At 35.2% G+C, this 22,652-nt stretch overlaps 1 protein-coding gene across 3 annotated transcripts; it reads right to left on the bottom strand.

Annotated features, from left to right (window-relative positions):
- Positions 1 to 5,269: 5,269 nt before the first annotated feature.
- Positions 5,270 to 22,652, bottom strand: LOC108680646 (putative carbonic anhydrase 3). Of its 3 annotated transcripts, none has more exons than XM_018169521.2 (9): positions 22,198 to 22,651; positions 11,223 to 11,252; positions 9,944 to 9,973; positions 9,380 to 9,556; positions 8,403 to 8,541; positions 7,794 to 7,966; positions 7,214 to 7,374; positions 6,862 to 6,948; positions 5,270 to 6,164 (listed from the first exon to the last, which is right to left on the bottom strand). In XM_018169521.2, the coding sequence occupies exons 1-9, from the start codon at positions 22,244 to 22,246 to the stop codon at positions 6,144 to 6,146; spliced, it is 867 nt and encodes a 288-aa protein (XP_018025010.1). In that variant the 5' UTR covers positions 22,247 to 22,651; the 3' UTR covers positions 5,270 to 6,143. The 3 variants fall into 3 exon arrangements, with proteins under 3 accessions (XP_018025010.1, XP_018025009.1, XP_018025008.1); XM_018169520.2 differs by lacking the exon at positions 22,198 to 22,651 and adding an exon at positions 12,001 to 12,135; XM_018169519.2 differs by lacking the exons at positions 5,270 to 6,164; positions 6,862 to 6,948; positions 7,214 to 7,374; ... (3 more) ...; positions 9,944 to 9,973; positions 11,223 to 11,252 and adding exons at positions 17,870 to 18,198; positions 18,922 to 19,008; positions 19,293 to 19,453; ... (3 more) ...; positions 21,200 to 21,229; positions 21,669 to 21,701 and having other exon boundaries at positions 22,198 to 22,652.

The raw sequence follows: 22,652 nt of genomic DNA, 5'->3' as shown, positions 1-22,652 counted from the left end.
TGTATAAAGATGAAAATGTTCATCAATAAACTATTTCAGTAACCGTTCATGAATTTTTGCGTGAAATAAAGAGAACAATTTTTCCAATAGAATGGCCTGTAGAAATATAATACACAGCACGGAAAAAGAAGGGGACCTCGCGAGCACTCGGGGTCCGATGAAAGCTCCTGTTGGCCAGGCCTTACTTACGGCAACGGAATTTTCGTACGCGATTTCTTGCCTTCACCACGCACACACGCAATCCTTATACGCGAAATGAGCTGACAAATTTTCCCTGCCTACTAAGTTATTGTGGAGAAAATTGGGATTTAAATCGTAGTTTCCGTCTTAGCATTGTATTAGCGGCCAGCATGCATGAGTGAAATACGCGAAAGAAATGTTCAAGTAACCAAATTTGGAGCATTTTTCAAGCGGCAGTGAACAACGACCTATTAATATTACAAACCCAAGTACTGAACTAAGTTTTATTGCACTAATTGATTTATTTATTTCATTCACAGGTTGAATCCTTTGCTCAATTTACTTCTAAAAGGAATCCCAATTATTTTGCAGGTAATCTTCTCATCAATTGCTTGCCCGCATGTTTACGTAACAATAATACAAAGCATGAAATATTTACTTACTTAAATGCTGTTTTTACAATTTAAACAACATGAAATGCCCAACCATGTTCTATTGAAACCTCTACGTAATGGTTTCCTGTGGTATATCCATTTAGGAATAAATATAAATTTGCTATATTGATCATTTCAACTGAAAAGAGAAACGAGGCAAGCTTGTGACCGGACTTTATACAACGAAAAAGTTATGTTGTTCAAGAATTTGATTATTCGATGAACGATGTGCAACAACGGCATGTGTGAGATGCACATTCAGGCAGATTATCTTCCCGAGGCGATAGACCTGTTCGTTCTACTTTTCAATGTATTTTGTGTAAAGACTGATGCTTAAATAAAATGGACCATGCTTAGAGAACAAGACCAAAAGACGCGTACTGACCGCTTTTTGCACTATACCATCGATAGCAGTAATGTCCAATAGCAATTATCCAATACTAAACGCGCAGAGCGATGACCCCTACCGTCGATCCTTGCTGATTCAACTAATGAAAATTTCAGTCGATCCTTCCTGATTCAACTAGTACCTGCCGCCTGCAATTTCAGACGAATGATCTCAAAAATTGCTAGATTTAGCAGAATTTTTATTGTAACCTGCTCGTTACAACAAAATGGTAAAATTCGCATTATGACCTTCATTTAATTGGATAAATATTCAAATTTTGCCTTTAGAAACGGATTTTCTCCAAGTAAAAGCTGGAAAACGCGAATGAATATTTTATCGACTTTTTCATCCATTTTTGGAAAAATGTTTTCACTTCATATGGCTAGCTTTCATGTTTATAGCTTTTTTTCACACAAAAAATTTCGGTGTTCGTCAGGCTGGCGACTTTAAGTTTAATTTTTAGCAGTTTAATGACATGGTATGGACTGAAGGCGCCAGTGCAATGAGTCATTTGTGTTCTGGTATATGATGTTTCTCAGTAGGCCTGGAGTTGGAGAGAGCGCTAATGTTTTCCATGGCATCCTCTCAGGCTTTGCTAATAGAAGCATCTTGAGATACCTCCCAAAAGAATATTGGATCTCCCCTAGGAAAAAAGCTCGTATTTCAAAATAAAAACTCCCGATGCTGACACCCGTCTCAGCTTCACCAAATATGGACAGACTTCAAAGGACGGACTTCAGAGAGCGAGATGCATTACGCTCTTAGCTCCTTGAACATTTTGCCGGCAGCGGTTTACCAGATGCGCGGATTGAGCTCAACTTGCCTTCCTGTCTTCATAAACTGTTTAAACCTTGTATAATTTTTATCTCAATTCAAGACACACAAACGTTCTTTCCTCTGGGTTTTATTGCAATCAACGCTTCGCCAAGTGTTAGATCATTTAAGCATACATACCTGATCATACTTCTACTTAAAATTGGACAAAAATGTACAATGCAAGCAAAAAACAGAGAAGAAGTAGTATGAAACGCCGGCGGAGATAAATAATTATATCTCGCGTATAATTACTTGCAGGGAAGTTGCGGTTTTTTCTGAGAAACAACTCATAATCTTGCGGATGATATGGAGTGACTATATGAACAGAGATCAATATAGAGATGTGTGCCGGTTGTACGTCAGCGTAGGCAACAGGTCACATGTAGTACGTCTCGTTAGAGAACAGCGCCACTCTAAATAATGCATTTATCGGATTTATTTCAGATGATATTTAAAGCCGATCGAAATCGTTAGAACAAACATAGGATCTATTTTAACAAAATTCTCGGCCGAAACTAAAATGACAGTGCACAAATTTCCTGATAAATTGTGATGAATGCAGTTTAATTACAGAATTAGTTTATTGCGTAATAATTCCCATTTACTTTAAGCCATAACTGAACTAAGTGTCATGCAATCTTTCTTTTCCGTTAAAGGATGCAGCAACAATCACGAAATTGAACACGGCAACTTCGAAAAGACTGTCTGTTCTCTCTACGCTTCCGGTTGCATCGACCACTAGTTACTCTCATATTTTATTCTTTGCCTCCAAGATCCCTGGAAGATCTTCACAATGATCAATTTAAAATAATCGCACAAGTTCAGCTCGTGCCGCCCTTGTAGTTATCACCGGTTGTTTCCCGGACAAACTTGACCCATCTTCACTGAAACTGCAGGCGACCAATGCTAATATTGGACCTTGTTCTGGCCCGATTGGGGCGTTGTTTAGTTTCTTTGAAGACCCAAGACAACCGAAGAATCTCTGGGTTTACTATAATATCCTAGGAAATGACTAGTGATTTCCAAGAGTGATCCACTTTCTATAGTTCGAGGCCGTCTCGTAAAACTAAACTAAAGCGTGAAACTTGAGAGTGCCATTGGCCCAGCCTTGTTGACTGTACCGTAATTATCGTTAGATTGTTTCGATTACTGCTTATTGGACGATACCCTAGGCTTACGAAGTTCTTGTGTATGCATTTGCAACTTGAAAAAAAAATCCTGCAAAAATTTAAGTTATTTATTTGGTGACCCTAGATATTTTCTAGAAAAAAATCGATTACATGTCACGGCCAAAGTGACGCGTATTTCATTATTCTTCAGCTAATTTACGATAGGTGAAAACATGCATCGTGGAAAGAAATACTCAACCTTCATTTTAACACCGGATTCCGTTTTGTGATGGCAGTGATTACGACGCACAATAAATATACGATACAACAAACACCTGGACACCATAACTTCTGTAAGACCATCGCTCAGCCAGATTTACTTCTTGAAGCCGTAAAATCAGAGACCTGAAGAGTGTTGGTTTTATGTTGTGGTTTCAGCGCGTCTTAGAATATCTTGCTCAGCGGAGGGATCACGGCCACAATATTCGAAGCATATCGGGGCCAGCGATGTTCGTTGCACGAAAAACTCTTAGGTCTTTCAGGAACTTCAGTACAGGATCTTACTGGCATAGGGCTATACAGATATGACAGCATCTTGCTTGAACTCGTGCTGCGACTTGATTGCTGCTGTGTTTGGCGGAGGCCCAGGCGCTATCAGAAATAGTTACGAGTTGATAACTCTGTCAGGTAATAATTGACGGCTTTAAAGATCAGCCTACAATTTATAGGCGATATTTCGGTGATCTTTCCGAGTTATATTCCCGAGAGCAGGGTTTTGAAAGTAAAATCAGATTACGCTGGTCAACTTTGACCTGCATTAGATCACGAAGAGTAAGAACTGAATTTTTAGCTTTGAGTGAATGCGTTCTGCACAGAACACATGGGTTGGCTTTCCCTGAAAACCCTTAAAAAATTTCCTTCATAATAGTTTCGAATAAACTGTGAGTAAATATCCAAAAGCTGCTTCCATGCCTTACAACGGAATGTTTACCGAGCATCGCAGCATTAACAGCAAGATTGACGCAAAACAGAACCGATTTAATTAAATCGAGCCAAGCATTGATTTCTTACGGCTAGGAAAAGTAAATCCGTCGTTTCAATTTTTGCTCAGGAAGCGCCTAAATTCGCAACCAAATTTTTCTTTGCATGTTAAAGCCTGCACCACGAGTGTGGATTTATTTACAGAGAGCACATTAATGGAAAGTGACTTTTCATCATAAGTTTGGTTTATGCACTTGGGTTGCGGATGAAACGGGGAAATTCCATGCCATATTGAACTCTAAATTCTTGATGCTGAAAACTCGTATAGCATTTTTTATAAAATATAAAATTTATAAAATTAAGTGGAGAAATTGTTATGTGATGAAATTGTTATCCTGAAATTTCCGAAGTTTATCATGTCACCTCGTATTATGTTTTCTGATTTAATTGAGAAAATCATGTCGAATTCGTATTCAAAGTTAAGTTCATGAGTTAGAGAAAAAGTTGATCATTATTTTCTTGCACCGTGAACAGCTTACCAGCAAAATATTTGAATATTCTTTTTCATTTTAACGTGAACTGATAAGCGTTAACTTTGGTTTCTTTTTAGGCGACACAATATTTCATGCGCATTGATTTTAAATAGGAGCATTTCGAACTAGCTCCAAATAATTAAAATAATCAAAGGCATGCAGAAAATGCGCAAGGAACGCTTATATTGAGAGGTTGATTATTCTATTTACGTTATCTGTAAAATTCTTTAAAAAATTCAACTATAATAAATGTTAATTCATGTTATTCATTATCATTTTTAATCTTCTTTCAATGACTTAGTATTTGCAAGTTGTACAATTTGGACCATGAAAGACGAAGATTATTGTTCGATTTACCGATTCGTGAATGCGAATGAAAGTTATAGCATTGAAATAAAAATAATTTTTATAATTTTCCATGATATCTGCACATATTAATATCCTTTTGTTATTTTCAATTTTTTACCATTTCCAGCGCAGTTTAGTATTGGTCTTATTTTTATTCTCCAAACAAGAACCGCGGTAAAAATTCGTGAATCTGCTCAGCGAAATTATATTTTCTTGTTAGATCGCTCTTAGCAAATTTTTTGAGAGCGTAAAAATAAAGCCTGCCAGGAATATTACAAATTATTCTTGTCTCAACATTCCATTAAAGTATCACAGAGCGCTTGGGCAGAGACGGTGACTAAACCAATTGTTCTCAAGCGGGCCCCGCTGGTTTAAAAAATTGTTTTTTTTTTCCAATGTTTTTCATGCTGGATTTCTGTTCTCATGCTGGGATTTCTGTTCTAATCGAATCCAAGAAGATTTTATTCGGGATAAGTTTACGCTAGGTTTTTTATTTTTATTTTTTATTTGCTCAACATGATTTTTAAGTGCAGAACAAAGTCAACGCCTCTGACAGCATTTCTTACAATTAATGTTTCAACAATAAAGTTATATATCGTGATCATAAATTGAAATCATTTACAAAATGTCATGTCGTGACAATTGTTAGAGAATGCAAGCTCTAACAATTGTCAGAACTTCATCAAGTACGACATCAAATTAGTTCGACCAGTCAATGAAATGCTGCTATCGCACGTCAACAATTGAAGGAGAAAAGAAAAACATTATAAACTTACACACTTGAACAAGACACGAGTTAATACTGAAAAATCATAGATAAATCTTTTGAATAATAATTATTTATGAGCAAACTGAGCTCAACTACAAACCCAAGGTGCCATATTAAGAAAAAAATTCAAAATCGATTTATAGTAACAAGTTTTCCTTAAATTGGATTTCAAGCCGATAATGTAGAAGTTTACGTTTTAAAATTCATTCCGGAAGTAAGTTGGTCAGATTTGGGGCATTTCTTAAGGCGTATAATCAATTTAATAAGAGTGAGATATAAAAATCATTTTTGCTATCGAAGTCGATCTTGGCAGTACCTGCACTATAACGGGAATTCGTCGTTTCCATCATTCAATGCGTACTTTTTGAATTTTTTCCATAAGCAAAATCTATCAAAATAGCGTGTGTAATACATTAATATTATTTATTTATTTTTTATTAGCTTTTTATAGTAACTCGCGTGCATGGAATGGTAAATATCGGTCAAGTCATCTTCTGAGCCGCTCGTCCGACCAGCTACGACCAGCTCGGTCCGTTGCTGGTTGGTCCGCAAAATTCGGTCCTCTCGTCCGATGGCAACGGCCAGCTACAGCCATGATCGGTACACCTGCGAAAAGCAAAAAATTACGATAAAGAACACGTATCAATAGTATTAAATTCTAACGAAAGAAATAATAACTGAAAAAAATTAAAAGAATATAATCATGCGGCACCTAAAGGTGGAATTAATTTATTCAATCTTTGCTTATTCAATCTTTGCACTTCAATATAAATATTGACTTTTCTTTTATTAATTTGTAAACAAAATATGACCAAGATTGAGTGATATTTAAGTCATGATTGAATGATAATTACTCAAGTCTCCTGCGAATATTATATAGCGACCCGTAAGTAGTTGTAGGTAATTTGGTTGCACTGACTTTATAACCTTGCAATGATATTTAGCAGCATTATTTCATTTTAAACGCCCATAAATAAATATTTAGTTTCTGATGGATGTGGTAATGATGTTCAATTATATCATTTGAATCCAATAATGTTAATTTATATTATTTCACGTCTACGGGGAGTTTAAATTCATCACACATGTCCTCAGCTGACATAGTTTCGATTTGAAATTTGGGTGGACTAGTCTCGGTTTATTAAAATTTTCTAAAATTAATTATTATATAAAATTCGCCTTGTTGTAATTTTTATCGACCTAATTAGTTTAGAATAAATGCCTTGCAGTTATGCTGAAATAAACTACAGTCATGTTTTAGATATATGTGAGAAGTATGAGGTTTTACTCTAACAAGTCTTACTCTTCGGCCGTTCAGGGGCAGAGGGTTGCGGTAGTTGTCCTGTACTGGTTCCCCATTAATGTCTTTCAAAGACCGAAGTTTTTCCAGCTGAAATATATTCTCATTAATCTAATGCAGTGAATCTTTAACTCAATTAGGGTAAGATATCATTATTTGCAGAGCGTTCCATTTTATACATTATCGTTTATTGCCATTAGTCTATCGAACAGAAATAATTATTCGCTGATTATCACAACAAAACATCAACCTAATAGCGTTATTAGAATGTTTCAATTATATTTGTACGAATAATGAAATATCATCACAAACAATGTTAAACAATAGTGATTATTGCTAATGAGTCTATAAATACCTGAGACTTGGAGACCGGCAAAGGCTGCTTGAAGACCGTCCACACGACGACCTCACGACACACGGGCGTCGTGAGGCTGCCTTCGTAGCGGTAATAACTGCTCAGGTCGTCGGGGAGCAGCGACGACAGGGCGTTAGGCTTCGGCACATTCGCCGTGTAATCTTTTGTAACGAGTAAGTTACTTATTAATTTCCTGGTTAAAATAACACTGGCTTATTAAATAACTATGCCTCGCACCATCATATGCATAAAGGGTATTAAAATTATGTATTTTCTATAAGTTTTACATTTCATAGTTTAGTGTTATAATTTAGAGGTATAACGTAAAATGATGCAAACACGTGTGGGATGGAATGAATTTGAGACATGAAGAAAGTCGAACGAATAGCAAGGTTCACGGAGGACAGAGAGATTTCAATTGATCAATGGAAGTCTAAAATTTAAACCTCGAGCTTTAATGTAGAGGCAAAATATTGGACTCGTCTAAAGATGACACTGTTTGCATTTACTGGATCAAGTAAATCAAGGCCCCAGCTCTGGCTTCTACAGAAACAAGTTTAGGATAATTGTGGGCGCTTACTGTTTTCTGTGGTGAGTTTAGAGGTGATATTTAGTAACCGGGTCAGGGCAGGATTGTCGGTACTAGAAAGTTCAAAAAAGATTCCTAGTACCGCCAGGCCTTGACTTGTTTCGAGAGCATCGTCCACCGTCTGGCCTACTAACTTGTGCACGAGGTGGAGCTCCAGAGGGTACCTGGCAATCACAAAATTAAGATTGAGGCATAATCCTGCAGAAGTGATTATTATAAATATGGCAACAATGTCGTCCGTTCAATAAATCACCACTTTAATGGGCTCAAATTTAAATAGCTACAAATATTGCAGAATGGAGAAACGGTAAGGATGCTATAAAATTAAATATAACAGGAATAGAATAGGTAATGAAAAGACTCACTGCACAGTATTTATGGTATGTTCAGATCCCTTGGTATGTTCAGAAAAAAAAAAGATTGAGGCGCAAATCTGCACAAGTGATTATAATAAATATGGCAACAATGTCGTCCGTTCAATAAATCACCACTTTAATGGGCTCAAATTTAAATAGCTACAAATATTGCAGAATGGAGAAACGGTAAGGATGCTATAAAATTAAATATAACAGGAATAGAATAGGTAATGAAAAGACTCACTGCACAGTATTTATGGTATGTTCAGATCCCTTGGTCTCGTCAGACCCCCAGTGGAAGTGGAAGTTCAGAAGCTCGTATGGGGATGAGAGCCCGCCGCTAAATATGCGAGGCTTCCTCAAGTACGCAGGAGTAACTGAAACTTAATTATTATAGGAAATAAATCAATTATTTTTGCTTCATTTGCAGTGTCTGAAACTTATATAATGCAGGAATAAATTAATTTGATGCCTGAAATTCAGTGCCTGAAAGTTATAACAGTACATGTATCAATTAGATCAGGTCAGCAGTGAAATTATTTAAAATTAATACTGAAAAATCTAGTAATTTATGGCTATTGCAACTTGTAGTACTCATTAGCACTATTGAGGACAAATTTTTCTCATTACAGTACGTAATTTAGATACTAGAGTCACTAGACCATAAGACCATTCCGTTAACTGTCTGGCCCATTTCATCTAACTACCGATCAGTGTTTATTGGGATCAATTTCGAAGCAATTTTAAGGAAGTCTTGGGCACATAAACACTGCATTGATACTTCTTTTCATATTTTGTGAATGTTAATAATAATAATAAAAAGAAATAAATAGTAATAATAAATTTTACAAATTGAATCATAACTGAAATGTATATTAAAATTAAAAATAATATGACTTGAAAAATACTTCCTGGAAAAATGAAATAAGTAAGCTGTAATTAACATTTATTCGTGATAGAAGAACCATCGAGACGAAAGAGTTATGCAGAAGTTACAAAGGATGAATAATTGTTACAAAAGTAGCACAATTATTTCATGAACAGAAATAAAAAATTAGTGACCAACATTATCAAGTTGATCTTAAAGAATTTGGGCATGAATTGTTCATCGCAGGCGACCAAATGTTTGTACATTAAAACAGTTGACGTTTTAATCATAGTTTTTACATAACATACCAGTTTTAACATAACATAACAAACTGAATTAATTAGTTTTCTTACGAGTGTGGAAGTTGTTTTCAGCCGTCATGGACGTAGGTTCCACGTCGTAGCCACTGAATTTCAGAGGCAGCAAAGTGCCCAGCCACTTCCAGGAGGTTTCCCGCGTCGGGATATTGATGGGCGACTGGCGATAGCCAGCGCAGTATTTCGGATATTCCTCATCCCAGTTATCTTTTGCTGAAAATTATAAAAATAAATTATTCGTATTATATTGACCATATTTGTTGCAAATTAATATAATAATCAATCAATTAATAATAATAATATATTGTATCTTCATTATTGTTGATATTTATGCTTAGAAATTCAATAATTGTAGCCAAATTTTTTGTGGCTATTTTTACTGGATGCAATTGTATTCTAATAAAGAACTGCGTATTGTTTGTTGATGAGGCCTTACTGTTGTACCATTTGATTTAGCAAAATATATCGCATTCTTTTTTCCCTTCAAAAGACAATAGAATCTTTGTTCATTTTGATATGAAACAAGTTCATTTCGAAGTACTGCAGGGAGCAATGATAAAATTCAAAATGTGCTTCATTTATTGGCGTTGTCATACTCACTGGAATAGCTCCATTTACTGGCTACCGCTCCTGTGAGAAATAAAAATACGTGGAATTAAAAATATTAAAAAAATTCCGAATAAAAGTATATATAGGCAAAAATATATTAATAGAACTATTCACTAATTATCTGCAAATGACTGCAAGAGAGAAGAGAAAATTCTGTCAGATACTGCAAACGAAAGTATAACGTGATTTCATTTGTGTGTGTCTGATGTGTTTAAAATTAATATCGTGACTGGTTGGATCATAAATCCAAAATCAACGTAAAAAGCCCATAGATTTTATTTATAAATTGAAAATGAACTCATTTTAAGAAATTCCAGTCATACAGGTATTTTTTCTCAATACTGAATAATCGATTACTCCTTTTAAGTTAAAGTAAAAACATCACGTTTCATTTAACAAGTAGACCAGAAAGTTCATAGCATCGAACTTATTTCGATCAAACATCAAAAGATAAGACTGGACATCGACACAGCAATCACGGTGAGGTTCGTTCATCCGATGCCGTACTATCGTAAGTCACTTAAATACACGTAGCGGCCCATGTACACGTAGCGGCCCACGTACACGTAGCGGCCCATGTACACGTAGCGGCCCATGTACACGTAGCGGCCCATGTACACGTAGCGGCCTATTTCTCGTCAGTGATTGGCGGGTTTTGCATGAAAAGAAGTCAGTGATTGGCTGACAGCGTCTAGAACTCGTAACTATTTATATAGTTACCAGGGCGGCATTTCAAAGGCGGGTGAATCCTTATGCTACAGCTATGGTTCGGATGAACTTCACGCAATTCGTAAAGTTTTCTCCAGCGAAATTTCCCGCACACTTTTTATAACACTTCTCTTTAACTTCATTTCTTATTGTTTGTTTGATTGTCTGTTTGCTGAAAATCTTATAATCGATATTTAACCCTTTTCTACCTGTTCAATCGATCTGAAATTTCGCGCACTGCGTAAATTCGGAGAAAATGCTTGAATCGATTGACAGAATAAATAATAAGAAATTAGAAGAAAATGCTATACATTAAAAAAAATTTAAATATTTTTTTAATATTCAAAAAATAACTAAGAAATTGATTATTCAGTGATATCGGAGACACTGGCCTCTTTAGAGGTGTTGTCTTTAACAAGTAATTTTGAGACGCACATTATTTCACTCAAAATAATAGACTGAGTTTTTTTAATTTTGACATGAAAAAAGTTCATTCCGAAGTACTGCAACTAGCGTAGTTTAATTTAAATTGTACTTTATGTACCAGAATTGTCATACTCACTGAGGTAGCTCCATTGGCTGGCTGTCGCTCCTGTGTGGAATAAAAAAATATTGTTAAATAAACTGTTGTGCAAGCAATAAAAAATTATTGTTAAATAAACGGTTGTGTAAGCAATAAAAAATTATTGTTAAATAAACTGTTGTGCAAGCGTCAACGAAGTGATGGAATATTGCATCGATCTACGTGGATTCAACATGACTGATGGACTGAAAAAATTACATCGTAAAAACTGCGCTTCGATGAAAGATTTCTTTAGATAATTTCGCCTTTACAATCACAATATTAAATTCCTTCCCGCAATTTGACTCGAGTAGAAATTCCAATTGCATTCATTCTCTGAAATAGTGGCATATTAATACAGAAAATATTTAATCAGACCTGATAATTTTATGTTAAGTACTATCTGATGGTGAAAAATAAGTTAAATAATGCTGTAAGTAATGTATTCACACAAAATAATCTCTATTAAACTAGTATCAAAAATGTCCCCAGAGCTTCATGTGTCATGAGATGAACATGTGTCATGTGTCCTGAGCGACACGTGACACATGCATGCTCTTTCACACACGGATAAACACGTGCCGACACAACAGGCTTTTTCTCATAAATATAAAAGTATTATGTAAAAAATGTAATTATTTCAATGAAATCTGATTACGGAACAAGCCTTCTACTATAGATATAATCAATACCTTTCAATTACGGAACGAAAAACGTTCTTCACTTGCATCCAACTAGACAATCAGACTGGACAACAGGCCTCAACAATTCGACTTACCAGCGAATATGATGAATGAAATAAAGCTTGGTAGAAGTAATGCGACCATCTCGGTTGGCTGTTGTTGTTGGACTGACGATCGCTATAACGTCTGTTCAGATCGTCGGTGGCTATGCAGGTGCCCCGAAAAAATGCAGTTTTACACGTGCATTTGAACATCTGTTCATATCGTCTGTAGCTATGCAAGTGTCCCGAAAAAAATTCAGTTCCACGCGTGCATTTGAAATGTTCTTCCGGTGTTCGTCAAATTCAATGCCTCCACTTTACGTTGATAAATAATACTAACATTTTATCAATTCCTGGAAGATTACAATACTTGTTACAGTCTTATTAGCAATATTATGAAGCATAACAAAATGTCAATCCAAAATATTCAAGATTTGTCACTAGTATATTTCTCGAAAAATATTTTGAAAATTACATATGTGACTCAAATTCATTATCATGAGCAAAAATCAGCAATTGAGTATTGGTGCAATTTTCATTAGAACATTTCGAGTGATATCGTGATATCAGCGATGTTTGTGTGAATATATGAAAATATTTATTATACACAGTCCTACACTATGCAATGTTACTGTTATGTAATGATAATTTGCGGTGTTATGCACACAAAAGGTACAAAGTATAGAAATGAAAACATACAGTCTTATGTCTTGACAACATTCAGAGTGTTATGCTGACAAAATCAATGATATATAGTGAAGCAATATAATTTCGTATTGACTGCTTATTTATAGTCTTCATGCATACTCTTGGGTATCTTTATAAAATTTTATGAGTTTTCAAAAATTTGCCCAGCATCGCAAATATATAGAGGCTGTTGGGGCGCGTTTTCACGGAGCTTATCGTGTCGGTAAATACCGAAACCTGAAATTTTATAATTAGAGGGGGCAAAAAATTTGATAGAAAAAAATTGAAATTGTGTTCTGCAATTGGTAAACATAAATTTTGTTTCTAGGACGCAAGATAGTTTATTCCATTTTTTTTGCAAACTATATATGGTAAACTGGGAGTCCTATCTTCCATGTAGAATTTGAGTTTTATGTCATCTTTATTTTATCACAATACATAAGTGCTTATATCATTAGCCTGCATAAATCGCAAGTTCACTACGAATTCTTGCTGATTACAAACAAAAGCTTTATTAATATTTGAAGGATTACGGGTATGAAGGCGATAGGGATTCCATTTGGATACTCTATTTGTATTTGGGATAGCCTTAATTAAATATCCCAGATTTTCGTGAATTATGAAGCACGAGCACTGCCGCACTAACGCCGCACTAACCTGTTAGGTATGATACATGTATATTATAGCCAGATAGAGCGCATATTAAACGAAAATTTCGAAATAAAACCGATAGACTTTATATAAGATAAAACGACCATGAATCAGTAATTCCTAAGATAGAAAAACTAAAAACTGTTGTTTAAGAGCCATGACAGCGACAAAATATTACATCGCTCTACGTGGGTGCGGCAACATGAATTGACGCAAAATATTGCATCGCAATGACATCTTTAGAAGTCCGCGCTCCAATGAAGGATTTACTTTAATAATCTTGCCTATGCATAATTTCATACAATCATCTCGTAGTTAATGGAATATGGAAGAAAATTTAACGTTGAGAAAATTTATTGAATTAAGTACCTTGAATTTTTCCTTGAAAATTTAAATCTTCAAAGTTGGATTCTTGGAGCCGGGACGGTTTGATAATTGCACCAAAATCAAGAGCCATGCGAGAGTAAATTGCTGGAACCGCGTCAAGAGGTATAATAACAGCAGAAAATCATATAAAAATGAACAGTTGGGCCGCAACCAGCTATACACCAAGGCTTGGTTCATATGTAAAAAAGGGTTAAATTAAAAGAATGTATTTTAGAAGAAAAAGTAGAATCATTAGAAAATTGAACGTAGTAAATTCATGAAAGGTTAGATTAAACTAAGTCTAATTACCTGAGATCATATTGACACTCGGTGTGCTAACGCACTTATGCAAAGAAATTAAATTGATTATAGAAGAAGAAATCAGTAGAAGCTGGATGAGTCAGACGGAATTAAAGTAATAACAGTCGAAGATTAGTTCGTTAAAGTAAGAATAAAGTTATAGCAATTAGGCGTAAACGCTAAAATTGAGCTTGAGTCGGAGAAGGATCCGCTCTAAGTAAATAATTGAAGTTGAATTTTAAGAAATCATATAAATGATGTATGAAGCATCATACATGATAATTAAGCATAGATTTTGAGCGAACTTAGCAAAAAGAAATGAAATTGGGCAGCAAACTAAGGAATAGATAAATAACACAACAAAGAAGATAATTAGACTTAGGGTTGAATGCTGGTGGAGGCGCGGCGGCAGACTATACAAGCTGGCTGGAGATCACGAAACAGGCTCTGTTACGACGGTGTATACGTGCTGAAATCCGGCTCAGACCTAAGCTACCCTAGCATTAAACTTACCCTAGAGAGAACTAAGACTTTAAACTTATTCTAGCGAGGCAATGTTTAAGAAATGAACAAAATTAAGCAATTAAATTCCCAACACAACCACACTATAGTAAATTTCTTCCCTACAAGTTGATTTCAATAAGGAATTCTACGCACTCTTTTTCTGAAGAAATGGCTTACTATTACTAAAAATATCTTGTGGGATGTGAAGTATTTATATCGTATATTATCTGATGTCGAATGATTAGTTTAAATAATACAATGAAATTTATGTCCTTGCACATAATGAGCTGCGCCAACATAGTAGCAAAAATGTCCCCAGAGCTTCATGTGTCATGAGCTCAACATGTGCCTTGTGTCCTGAGCGACACGTGACACAAACAGACTTTTTTACACATGTCACAAACACACGCAGAATCAACAACATACTTGCTTTTATCTTTTTATAGAAATTGCATCTAAACAATTATCTATTTTCCTCGTTATTTGTTCATTTTCCTCGGCAGATGGTATAATTGGAAGCATAAATCTCTAAATTGCTGACAAGATAAAGGCTGATGTTCATATTACTGTATCGGGTTAAGTGATAGAAAGCGAATACAAATTAGGTGCAATAAATAAAAATGTTCACATGGTATTTAATGACAACTTTACATACTGGATCATATGAAATTTCCTGCTTCTCTTGTGCCTAGAAAATTGAATTCTCCAGACGCATGAGATCAGGATCAAAATCTCCATTATGAACTATGTTCAGATATTAGTACACTATGTATTCATTCTCTATGCAGGGACCACTGAATGAAAATTCGATTGGCACTTCTAGATAGAGTTCGTTGGCTTAGGTCGTGCAGAATGACTAATGATTGGGACGGCAATCCATCGTTGGTGTCACAAACACTTCCGAGATATGATAGCTCACTAACTTACGAAATTATATAAACTAACAAGTTTAATAAAACAATGACAGTATAGCTTGAGCATCTTACTATGTTTTTACCCTGAGAACTGGTGTTAAGTTGTAATATTACCATGGACAGGCCTCTCCGCTCAAAATCATGTTCTAAGACTCACTTTCTACGACGCCAGATTATGACAAAGAAAGAAATGAGGAAATTGGTTTCAGAAACAACGACTTTAAATTCGTGTGAAGACGTTTCAAAGTAATTGATTGCCACTGGAGACTTCATTGAACCATCGAAACGTGCTCAATTCGAATAAATTAAATCTTAAACCCGGCACCTTAAAAGTTCATTGCCCTTTGTCAATAGTAATGCTGACTTTGCCCAAAGACGTTTTCGAAAAGGTTCTCACTGTAGACACTTTTCTCAGTCCTAAAACTATTTAGGAGGTATTATTCAGTTGATTGAGGTGTTGCTCAATTTTCTTGACTTGCAAAAAGACTTTGATTTCGCAAAGTACCAAATTGTTTCAAGTACTCTGTAGTTTTTGTATAGACTATATAGTTTGTAGTTTCTTTAACTTGAATTAGTCATTTCTCACGATTAGAGTTTATACTATCGTACATTAACATTAACAAACTTGTAAACTATTACCGCTGGCTCAACTTAGAAGTAGCTTCAAATCGGTGCAACGAAGCTTTTTTGCATCAAAGTATTGAATAACTTACCATTTCTTTATAAAAAACGACGACTTCACTTAAATATCCTGCTGCTAAAAATAAATTACTTTCTAACTTCCAAATTACTTATTTATTCGTGTCCTTTTTGTTCTTGGATTAAATTTAGTTATTTTCTCATAGCTATGCACAATGCTCACCTCGTGGATGGAGGACTACGTAATTTTCTATGTTACGTTGCAAAATTCAATACTTTAATCTAGAAGATATCGAATAATCGGATTTTGAGTAAAAAATTTCAAACACTCATTTCACCTTTATTTGGCAAACCTAATAGTGTTGAAAATTATATGATGATGTGAGATAACGACGTTAAAATTCAGGAGCGAGCTTAGTTGTACAAAAGTGTCAACATGCATGAAATGTTCTGATAAATACGGCGATGTCTTGGTAGGTGAAAAATTGGACCTTGCGATGATTTCTCCCCGACAGCTGTGTTATGCTGACGTGGGTTAAGGGGCATATAACATAACATAGCGATGTCGGCGCTGAAGAGTAGGCCTGATGTGGCCTGTCGCCGATTCTTGTACTTTTCGTGACTTATTCACAGAATATCCGATTAATAGTATCTTATTTCTTTAAATCCTTACGATAGATGAATTCCAAAAAAATCAAAGCTGCAATTTATGAAATCATGTTATGAGTCAGTAATGTTTAACATCCATAATCAAATTTCAAACAATATTGTTTGGTGTCCCTCTTTCACGCATGTGCACCCTATGCAATGCCGGCGTTAATTTTTATCTGGCTTTTTTACGTGAACCTATTCAGTGAAATTACAGCTCGCATTAGTGTATTCTGAACGAATTTATTGATGGCCAAAAAATAAATGAAGCCTGCCTGGAATATTACAATTCTTGTCTCAACATTCCATTAAAGTATCACAGAGCGCATGGGCAGAGACGATGACAAAACCAATTATTCTCAGGCGAGCCTCTCTGTTTGAAAAAATGGTTTTCTTTTCCCAATGTTTTTTCACGCCCGGATTTCTGTTCTCAGGAAAATGTTTACGTTCGGTAGTTTTTTTATTTGCTCAGAATGAATTTAAACGCAGAGCAAAGTCTTTGACAGCATTTCTAGCAATTAAAGTTTCAACAAGTTATGTGAAGTGATCATATATTGAAATCTATTATCAAATGTCATATCTTGACATTTTTGACAATTGTTGAAAATACTTCCAAATGGCATCTAATGTTGTAAACTTCCGACAAGGCGACACTAAATTAATTCGATCAGTCGATCAATGCTGCCATCGCACTTCAACGAAGGAGAACTAAAAGAAACACTAAAACAATCCAGGCTTAAACAGGAAACGAATTAATACAGAAAAATCATATAAAAAATTCTAGTGATTTTCAAGGCTAGTAAAACTGAACTAGAAACCTAATTAAGGTGCATAATTTAAGAAAAAAGTACACAGCAAAGAAATTAAGGGCACAACACAGAGACGGACAAATGCGATCTGCAAAACAGAGTAGCCTCTAATTTGCAAGTGGGCCAAACTTATTTTCGTAGGAGTATTGATATTAAGATTTCTTTAGTTGTATTAGTAATTATTGCCTTTTATTTAAAAGAGCCACTCTAAAGGATTCGATGCACAATTTCTAAAACGAGAACTGAAAAGACAACGGTTCTTCTTTGTTTAATTTCGAACAAATCGCATGTGGTCTTTGATTAATTCCATTTTCAGAAAATAATAATAATAATATTAATAATAATAAAAATAATAATAATAATAATAATAATAATAATAATAATAATGATAATAATAATAATAAAAAGCGACTACTTAGCCCATTTTTACATTCAAAGTCAGCCATTAAACATTGTACAAAAACGGCAATTGTCGTTTCAGTCATTCTAGGCCTAATTTTTTTCATTTTTCCATAACCGCAATAAATCAAAACAGGGTGCGTTATACATTCTCTATTAAATTCACGACATTTTAGTAACTCGCGTGCATGGAATGGTAAATATCGGTCAAGTCATCTTCTGAGCCGCTCGTCCGACCAGCAACGAGCAGCTCGGTCCGTTGCTGCATGGTCGGTCCGCAAAATTCGGTCCGCTCGTCCGATTGCAACAACCAGCTACAGCCATGATCGGTACACCTGCGAAAAGCAAAAATTTACGAGTAAGAACATGTATCGATAATACTAAATTCAGACGAAAGAAATATTAAATAAAAAAATTAATTAGAAACTAAAATCATTGGACACTTCAAGATTGAAGTATTTTATATAATCTTTTCACATCAACATAAATATTTATTTTTAAATTATAAATCAGAAATCAAAATGTGGCACAAGTTTGTATATGTTTGCAGATTACTCAAGCCTCCTACGCATATCATAGCGACCCATGAGTCCTAACCCCTCCCCTACCCTCAGATGTAGGTTACCCGTAAAGTAGCCGTATGAAGCTGGTGGCCGTAGGTTATTTTTCTTGCACAGCAATATTATACTACAATGTTATTTCGTGCAATTATTTCATATTTATTTTATTTAGCGCCTATAAACAAATATTTATCTTATGATGGAGGGGGCTGTGATATTTAATTATACATATCACTGAAAGATAATGCGGCTGATTTCGGTTTTAGCACGTCACATTCATCACGAATGTCCCCAGATAACATAGCTTCGATCTCAAATAAGGCTAGACTAGTCTCTGCATATTGGTTGAATTATGTGTAAAATTTCACAGGTTATAGTTTTTCTTGGAGAAATAAGTTTATAAATGTAATAAATGCCTCTTAGTTATGGTGAAATTAATTACAGTCATGTTTTAGATATTTATGATAATGTATGAGGCTTGACCCTAACAAGTCTTACTTTTCGGCCATTCAGGGGCAGAGGGTTGCGGTAGTTGTCTTGTATTGGTTGGCCTTTATCGTCTGTCAAATCCCGAAGTGCATCCAGCTGGAATATATCATCTCCTTATTAATCTAATGCACTCAATCTTCAACTTAATTTGGGTAAGATTTTGTAATTGCGAGAGCGTTATATTCTACACATAATAGTATATTGCCATTATTCGATCGAAGTTGTGAATAATCATTCGCTGATAATCACAACAACCTAATCAACCTAATAGGTTGTAATCAACCTAATAGCGTTATTAGAATTTGTCAATGATATTTGTACGAATAGTGAAATAGCATCACAAACAATATAAACAATACTGATAATAGGTCTATAGATACCTGGGCCTTGGAGACCGGCAGAGGCTGCTTGAACACGGTCCACACGACGACCTCGTTGCACACGGGCGTCGTAAGGCTGCCTTCGTAGCGGTAATAACTGCTCAGGTCGTCGGGGAGCAGCGACGACAGTGCGTAAGGGTTCGGCACATTCGCCGTGTAATCTGTTGTGAGGAGTAAGTTACTCATTAATTTCATGGTTAAAATAACACTTAGGCTTATTAAATAACTATGCCTCGCACCATCAGCTAAAATTAAGGGCATCAAATCAAGTATTTTTATAATTTTTATATTTTATAGTTAAGTGTTATAATTTAGAGGTATAACATTAAATGAGGTAAGCACGTGTGGGATGGAATGAATTTGAGACATGAAGATCGTCGAGTGAATAACAAGGTTTACGGAGTAGAGATTTCGATTCATCATTATGATGATTGCTGATATCTAAGAGCTAAAAATGCCATTCAAACTCATCGGCGTGAAAATATAAATGGAAATGGAAGTTTAAAATTCAAACCTCGAGTTCTTAACATAGAAGCAAAAAAGATGGCTCGTCTAAAGATGACAGTGTTTGCATTTACTGGATTAAGTCAAGTAACTATTAGCCCCAGCTCTGGCTTCTACGAATAATTGTGGGTGCTTACTGTTTTCTTTAGTGAGTTGAGAAGTGATATTTAGTAACCGGCTCAGGGCAGGATTGTCCGTCCTAGAAAGTTCGAAAAAGATTCCTAGTACCGCCAGGCCTTGACTTGTTTCGAGAGCATCGTCCACCGTCTGGCCTACTAACTTGTGCACGAGATGGAGCTCCAGAGGGTACCTGGCAATCACAAAATTAAGATTGAGGCACAATCCTGCAGAAGTGATTATTATAAATATGGCAACAATGTCGTCCGTTCAATAAAATTAAATATAACAGGAATAGAAAGGGTAATGAAAAGACTCACTGCACAGTATTTATGGTATGTTCAGATCCCTTGGTCTCGTCAGACCCCCAATGGAAGTGGAAGTTCAGAAGCTCGTATGGGGATGAGAGCCCGCCGCTAAATATGCGAGGCTTCCTCAAGTACGCAGCAGTGACTGAAACTTATTATAGGAAATAAATCAATTAATTTCTTGTTGTACTCAACAATAACAAACTTATTATAGGTCATGTTTCAATTAATTGATGTTCATAGTATGAAATAATGACAACAAATGTTTGTGCACTAAAAGAGCTGATAGCTTTTTTACACTGTTAGAAAAATGACCGTTAACGGTATTACCGGCGTTTCAGTGGCCGGTCGGCACGTGAAAAGAAACACCGTGTCGCCGTTTTTATTCTAATTTAACATTAGAAACCCGTAAAACATATGATAAAAACGGCAAAACAGTTTATTTTCACGGGGCGACCGGCCACTAGAATGCCAGTGGGACCGTTTTTTCACCGTTTTTTCTAACAGTGTACATAACACAACGAAATGAATGAATGAGATTTCTTACGAGTGTGAAAGTTGTTTACAGCCGTCATGGACGTAGGCACCGTGTCGTAGCCACTGAATTTCAGTGGCAAGAATGTGCCCAGCCACTTCCAGGAGGTTTCCTTCTTCGGGATGTTGATCGGCGACTGGCGATATCCAGCGCAGTGCAAGGGAAACTCCAAAGGCCAGTTATTTTTTGCTGAAATTTTTAAATATTAATTATACTTATTATATAGGCTATTTTTGTTGCAAATTTCAATTGGACCCTCATTATTGTTGATATTTTTACTTTCAATTTCAATTGCAACCAAATTTTTTGGCTATTTTTACTGGAAATTTAAATTGTATTCTAATAAAGAACTGCGTATTGTTTGTTGATGAGCTCTTACTGTTTTATCATTTGATTTTGCGAAATTTAAAACGTGCTTCATTTGCTAGCGTTGTCATACTCACTGGAATAGCTCCATTTACTGGCTTCCTCTCCTGTGCGAAATAAAAATATGTTGAATGAAAAATATTAAGAAAATTTCCGAATAAAGTAGGCGTAATAATATTAATAGAATTATTCCCAAATTATCTACAAATGATTGCAAGAGAGCGAAGAAAATTCTGTCGAACTCTTTATGCGAAAGTATAACGTGATTTAATTTGTATATACCTGATGTGATGAAATATAGAGTAAGTATTTAATGTAAAGGTTTTCATTGGTTGGATCATAAATCCAAAATCAATTAAGAAAGACCATTGATTTTATTTATAATAAGAAAATGAACTCATTTGAACATTTACCACACTCTTTTTTCACACAAAATAATCAGTAGAGTTTTTGTCAATTTTCATATGAAAAAGTTCATTCCGAAATACTGAAACTAGCGAAGTTAAATTTTAATTGTACTTTATTTGCCAGGGTTGTCATACTTACTGGGGTTATAGCTCCATTGGCTGGCTGTCGCTCCTGTGTGGAATAAAAAATTATTGTTAAATAAACTGTGGTGCAAGCAATACAAAATTATTGTTAAATAAACTGTTGTGTAAGCAATAAAAAATTATTGTTAAATAAACTGTTGTGTAAGCGTCAACGAAGTGATGGAATATTGCATCGATCTACTTGGATTTGACAACACTGATGGACTGAAAAAATTACATCGTGAAAACTGCGCTTCGATGAAGGATTTCTTTAGATAATTTCGCCTTTACAATCACAAGATTAAATTCCCTCCCGCAATTTGACTCAAATAAAAATTTCAATTACATTCATTTAAAAAAACGGTTTATTATAATAAAAAAGATTTTACTAGATTTGGAATAGTTATGGGTTATAAATGAAGAATGATAGCGAAGGAATAGTTTAAATAATGCAGTAAATAATGTTTTCAAAAAATAAACTGTGTTAAAAGAGTAGCGAAAATTTCACCAGATTCACGACAACAGGCCTCAACAATTCGACTTACCAGCGAATATGATGAATGAAATAAAGCTCGGTAGAAGTAATGCGACCATCTCGGTTGGCTGTTGTTGTTGGACTGACGATCGCTATAATGTCTGTTTAGATCGTCGGTAGATAATACAAGTGTTTGGTAAATACTGACTGTTTCACTCGTGGATGTGAAATGTTTCTCCGGTTGACGTCGAAATCAATACCTCCATTTCACGCGTGTATATTAGACTCGAATTTGATCAATTCCAAACTAATTTTAATGCTTATTTCAGTCTTATTAGCAATATTACAGAGCATAAAAGCTTGTCATGAAATATTCGAAAGTTTGGTTTGATAATATCATCTTCACGACCCCTAGATTATATTCACCCTCGTATTTAACACGAATTAGAAATTCCACGCATTTTTAATCTGAAGAAGCGGCTTAATATTACTAAATATATTCGTTTATATCTGAAATATTTATGA

This window comes from Hyalella azteca, unplaced genomic scaffold, assembly GCF_000764305.2.
Source record: "Hyalella azteca isolate HAZT.00-mixed unplaced genomic scaffold, Hazt_2.0.2 contig11274, whole genome shotgun sequence".
NCBI classification, from domain to species: domain Eukaryota; kingdom Metazoa; phylum Arthropoda; class Malacostraca; order Amphipoda; family Hyalellidae; genus Hyalella; species Hyalella azteca.
The sequence above is the reverse complement of the archived record's forward strand: the minus strand, read 5'-3'. Positions and strand labels throughout refer to the sequence as shown.

What these genes read in the sequence shown, in the direction of transcription:
- LOC108680646 (XM_018169519.2), bottom strand. Translation starts at nt 22,246, where the DNA reads ATGGTCGCATTACTTCTACCGAGCTTTATTTCATTCATCATATTCGCT. An exon ending in TGTAAACAACTTTCACACTC is followed by an intron (nt 20,373 to 20,768) that starts GTAAGAAATCTC and finishes TCCTATAATAAG; the next exon opens with TTTCAGTCACTGCTGCGTAC. An exon ending in TGCCGGTCTCCAAGGCCCAG is followed by an intron (nt 19,009 to 19,292) that starts GTATCTATAGAC and finishes GATATATTCCAG; the next exon opens with CTGGATGCACTTCGGGATTT.